This window comes from Echinops telfairi, unplaced genomic scaffold (genome assembly GCF_000313985.2).
Source record: "Echinops telfairi isolate 266 unplaced genomic scaffold, ASM31398v2 ScPeMD7_655;HRSCAF=1070, whole genome shotgun sequence".
Taxonomy (NCBI): domain Eukaryota; kingdom Metazoa; phylum Chordata; class Mammalia; order Afrosoricida; family Tenrecidae; genus Echinops; species Echinops telfairi.
Genome location: NW_022104553.1, coordinates 4336599 through 4342029, shown reverse-complemented (window position 1 = coordinate 4342029; position 5431 = coordinate 4336599). Strand labels below are relative to the sequence as shown.

The window sequence follows — 5431 nt, the reverse complement described above, 5'->3', positions numbered from 1 at the left end:
GGAATAAAAATGATAAATCTGATTTTAAAGGTTAAAATTTTGTCATTTGATCTCCCTTTTGATACACTTTGAGCTTGAGCTGGTCTTAATATGTTCTGTTGTGTGTGTTTTTCAAATTGGCTTATCTCTGTTTATTTTGTTATTGTTTTTAGCGTTCTGATACTGTTATGTATCTTTCCAATTTTTCACTATATGCACCCCAGGTTGGGTGACTCTATAGAGACAATAACTAGAATAAGAGCTCCTGAGAGGTAAAGCAGGGAAACGGGGGCGGGGGGGGCATGTGATGGGGAGCTGATACCAAGGGGTGCAAGAAGGAAGAAAATGTTTTGCAAATGATTGTGGTAGCAACTTTGCAACACTATTTGATATGACTGAACAATTGAATTGCTATGATGTCTTAATAATTGGATGGATTATGTCTTAATAAAATGATTTGGGGAATTTTTTTTTCTTTTTCAATGTATCTTTCATAGTCATTCATTGTCAGGCAACAAGGAGAACAGGATTTTTAAAAGTTAAAGTAGTCTTTTAAACAAACTGCCCACCCAAAGTGGTGAAAAACTCTGGCTCAGGAAGACTTATGGAAAACGTATTCTTAACTCAAGTTCACCGTCATCAAGTCCACTCTGACTCATAGAGACCCTCGAAGACAGAGTAGAACTGTTCTTGGGAGTTTTTGAAGAGGTGACTCCTTATGAGAGCAGACAGTTTCAACTTTCTCACTCCGAGTGGCTGGTGGGTTCGAACGGCTGCCCTTTCAGTTAAAAGGTCTCCTCTGTTACAGCAACACGAGATAACAAAGATGGTCAGCCTTGCTAGCTAAGTAAAGTTGAAGATTTGCTTGTAGTTGGGTACGCATAGCCATTTGAGAGTGATCACATTTAGGACCAATGTTTCTGGTTTTAGACCCTGCGTAGTGAAGAACTGTGGGGAAAACGCTGTTTGTTCCTTAGGCAAGCAGGACCAGACCGACACGTTTCATGGCCCAAGATCGTGGAAGGATGATACCCTGTTTCCCCAAAAGTATGACATCCCCCCAAAACAAGACCGACTTACAGTTTTGCCTCTCACTGAAATATAAGGCATCCCCCTCAAAATAAGACCTCCCTGAAAATAAGCCCCCCACCCCACCCCAAAGCTACTGTAACTCTGGACTATGGACCGTAGTGGCAGGTGCCACTGTGCAGCTCACTGTGGGCCGCAGCGCACCCGGAGCAGACAGGAAGTGTGAGGTCTCTTTTAATAAAACAATAAACAGTAAATGTGTACCATATTCTTCTTCATGGAAAATAAGACATCCCCTGAAAATAAGACCTAGTGAATCTTTGGGAGGAACAATTAACATAAGGCACTGTCTTATTTTCGGGGAAACCGGGTAACAGTTCATCCCAGGAATTGTTTGAAGTGTCTGTTGGTATGCCCCTCGGCCTGGGCAAAATGGACAGTTTACACTCTGGCAAGGCCATAGAGAGGAGCCACCTGCAACCTATCAGCTACTTCACTTCCCCAAGCCCCATCCCCCGTCCCCGCCCCCTTCTGTCTTTGAACAATCTGGGCTAATGAGCTAAGATTGCTTTGTATTTCTTATAAGAATTATAAACTTCCTTTGTGTAAATCCTGGCATGAGCATGCTGACTACATGATCCAAGGAGTATATAAGCTCACCTTTAATAAAGCTCTTGGCTCTGGATGTGTACGCTTCAGAGACCCCTGCAATTCAATGATATCCTGTTTTCTTTTGCATTTTCTTAATTGCATCCCCTTTCAAACTCTGTTTGTGATGTAAGATATGAGCTGGTCTCCATAATTATCTTACACAGACTGATTTGGTTTCCAAGTAAGCGTAATAGATTAAGTCATCTAATCAAGTACACCATCGGGTTCATGGATTCATCTATTATAAGAAAAGAAAAAATCAGTGCTTGCTCAATTATGAAGGATTTGCTGGATGACAAAAAGTGTTAAGTACTCAACTACTGACTTAAAGGTGTCTCAGAAGACAGATTTGCTAATATTTTCTAAAGTCTGGAAAACCCTGTAGAGCTGTTCTACTTTACATACATGAGATTATCATGAGTTACAATCAACTCATGGAGACAGGTTTTGTTATGTTGAGAGTGAAATGCTATCATTGCTCTGGAAGGAACTAAAGAGAAACTGAAGGGAACAATTTTTTTTTCACATTTTCTGGAACAGGTTAAAATCTCCATTTAAAGCTCTTAACAACACCTGCTCTTGTTTCAAATGAAATCACAATTTTCTAAATATTTTTATTTGAATAATAAAATAATGGGCTCAATAGTAATACTTTTTCAGCCCACATTTTGTAGAGTATATTAAACTGCTTCCTCTAGACAATGCAATTCAAATTAGATTTTTAATTCAGCTGACATCATGTGTTACGCTACAGACAATTATGAGATATTGTACATATCTATATGTTTTTCATATTTGGGTTTTAGATCTTTGGCTATTTCTGCTCAGAAGAAGATGCTCTGGCATCCCAAATAGATGAAGAAAATTTGATTTTCCTTGTTTCCAGAAAACAGCGAGTTGTAATTTCAGGTAATATTTTAAATTGACTTTCCAAATTAGTATGTGTTTTCATATTTTCTCACAATCAATTAGGAGAATATAACATGTCTGTAGAATCTTTATTGTTTTTACTGAGCTAGTTTAAGTTCTACATAGCACAGCACGCTATGCAAACTCAGAAGAAGTTCTAGTTGAGATTGAGACGCTCTGACAGAAACGAAATGAAAACTGAAGGGAATTTTGTTCTTCTTTTCCTGAAGAGGTGGAAATCTCGATTGAAGTCTCTACACGGCACCTCAACAACATGTACTCTTATTTTGAATGGAATCCCAGTGCTTTAAATATGTTTACAATTTGGACTTTATGTTTTCACTAATTAGGACTCTTCCCATGCTCTCAATTATCTTAGAGAAGTTTAACGGACTATCTCTAAATCTGTAAGTCTCGGCCAGTTACACTAGAGTGGTGCCCTAGTTTAAGATGTCTTCAGTTTATAGATTTATTTGAAATGGTGCCTGGGATCCACGTACTCCTATTGCTCTCTGCTGCTGACACTTTGGATTTTCTCTCCTCCGCGACAGGAAAAGTACAAGAAGAGGAAAATTATACCTTTTGATCTGTCCTCCAGGTTTTCTCCCATAGTCTGGGATGATGTGTGTAGTTGGGTTCAAATCAGCTGCCCCTTAAAACACAACCTCCTGAACTTAACAAACATTGCAGTCCAAACACACCAGCCATTCTTTGGGAGAAAGCTAAGGGTGCCTGCTTCCATAAAGAAGATTTAGCTACAGAAACCCTACGTAAGATTTCGTGAGTTGGAATCTTCTTGAGAGCAATGCATTTGGTTTGGTTTAGTGACTTAAACCTTCCTTACCTTCACCCTTTCTTAGCATAACAATCGTCTTGAGCAGAGCCTGGTTTCTATGATGACAGAGCCATGGCTACTATCAGAAAAACCTGAAGTCTTAAAGACCTGAAGATAAATAAGCAGCCACTTAGCGCAGAGACAACAAAACCCACATGGAAGAAGCACACCAGCCTGTCCTGACTCGATCGCTGAGGACAAAGTGGGTGCATAAGCAAAAGTGGTGAAGAAAGCTGTTAGTGTCCGGCTATCAAATGATATAGCATCTGGGGTCTTAAAGGCTTGAAGATAAGCAGGCGGCCATCTAGCTAAGAAACAAGAAAGCCCACATGGAAGAAGCACACCAGCCTACCCCGCCACGAATGCTGAAGACAAAGCGGGTGCGTAGACAAATGCGGCGAAGAAAGCTGAAGGTGCCTCGTTGTCAAAATATATAGAATCTGGGGCCATATAGGCTGGAAGATAAACAAGGGGCCATCTAACTGAGAAACAACAAAGTCCACATGGAAGAAGCACACCAGCCTGTGAGATCACAAGGGATTGAAGGGATCAGGTATCAGGCATCAAAGACCCCCCCCAAAAAAAATCATAACAATGTGAATGAGGGGGAGTGCGGAGTGGGGACCCAGGGCCCATCTGTGGGAAATTGGACATCCCCTTGCAGAAGGACTGCGGGAAGGAGACGAGCCAGTCAGGGTGCAGTGTAGCAACGATGAAATCTACAATTTCCCTCTAGTTCTTGAATGCTCCCCCCCCCTCCCTGCTATCATGATATCATGATCCCAATTCTACCTTACATATCGGATGGACTGGAGGATGTTCACTGGTACAGATAGGAACTGGAAATACAGGGAATCGGGACAGATGAACCTCTCAGGACCAGTGGAGAGAGTGGCAATATCGGGAGGGTGGAGGGAAGGTGAGGAAGAAAGGGGGAACAGGTTACGATGTCTACATATAACCTCCTTCCTGGGGCACGGACAGCGGAAGGAGACGTCGGATGGTGTGAGATATGACAAAATAATAATAATTTATAAGTTAACAAGGGTTCAGGAAGGAGGGGGGATTGGGGAGGGAGGGGAAAAAATGAGGAGCTGATGTCAAGGGCTCAAGTAGAAAGCAGGTGTTTTGAGAATGATGATGGCAACATATGTACGAATGTGCTGGACACAATTGATGTATGTACGGATTGTGAGGAGTTGTATGAGCCCATAATAAGATGATTTAAAATGATTTTTTAAAAAGAAAGAAAGCAGAAAATATTAAAACTATAAAAAAAAAGTGAAAGAATCCAGGGGGCTGCCTCTGCTGCTGTTGCTAGCTACTAAGAATGGAAGAAGAGTTGCTGGCATCTTAAATCAATACTCTGAAAGCATTTTTCCACGTGAAAATTTGGTTATATGGTTCATGAATTCATTCAATAAACATGCATTAAGATCTACTCTGTGGGCAAAGGGGTTTGGGATAACACAACGGTTCAACACTTGGCAGCTAACCAAATGGCTGATGGTTTAAAATTTCCAGACACTTTGCAGGGAAAAAAAATGAGGCAGTCTACTTCTTGGAAACCCTGTGAGGCAATTTTATTCGAGTTGGAATCCATTTGATATCAGGGGGGGTTTTGTTAGTTAATTTTGCTTAGATGTGGACCAAGATTCCCTAGCACAGTTTGCTGTCAGCTCTTAACTTAAAGGTTAGTGCTACGAACTTGTGAGGAGTATCACAAAATAAAGGCCTGTTGATCTGTTTCCTTAGGATTATAGCAAAACAAACAAACAAACAAAACCCTACAGAGTTCTACTGTGGAACACATGGAGTTTCCTTGAATTGGAATCAACTTGATGACCCCAGGTTTATTTTTTATTTGCTGAGTAAGCTGACCATTGTTCTGAGTTCTGAAGACAAAGCCATGAACAAAACAAAAACCCTTGACCTCATTCCAACAAACTCATGGAAAATGTATACTAAGTTAGATAGTAGAAAGTGCTATAAAAAATAAGGAGTATCCAGTGTATTATTTTTATGACA

The 5431-nt window shown here is 40.6% G+C and overlaps 1 protein-coding gene across 1 annotated transcript in view; it reads left to right on the top strand.

The window, feature by feature from the left end:
• WDR64 (WD repeat domain 64) overlaps positions 1-5431 on the top strand; it is a 253246-nt gene that overhangs the window by 41885 nt on the left and 205930 nt on the right. Inside the window, exon 3 of the mRNA XM_030886170.1 lies at positions 2466-2568. Within this exon, the coding sequence (XP_030742030.1) occupies positions 2466-2568 (103 nt within the window). The remainder of the gene's footprint in view (positions 1-2465; positions 2569-5431) is intronic.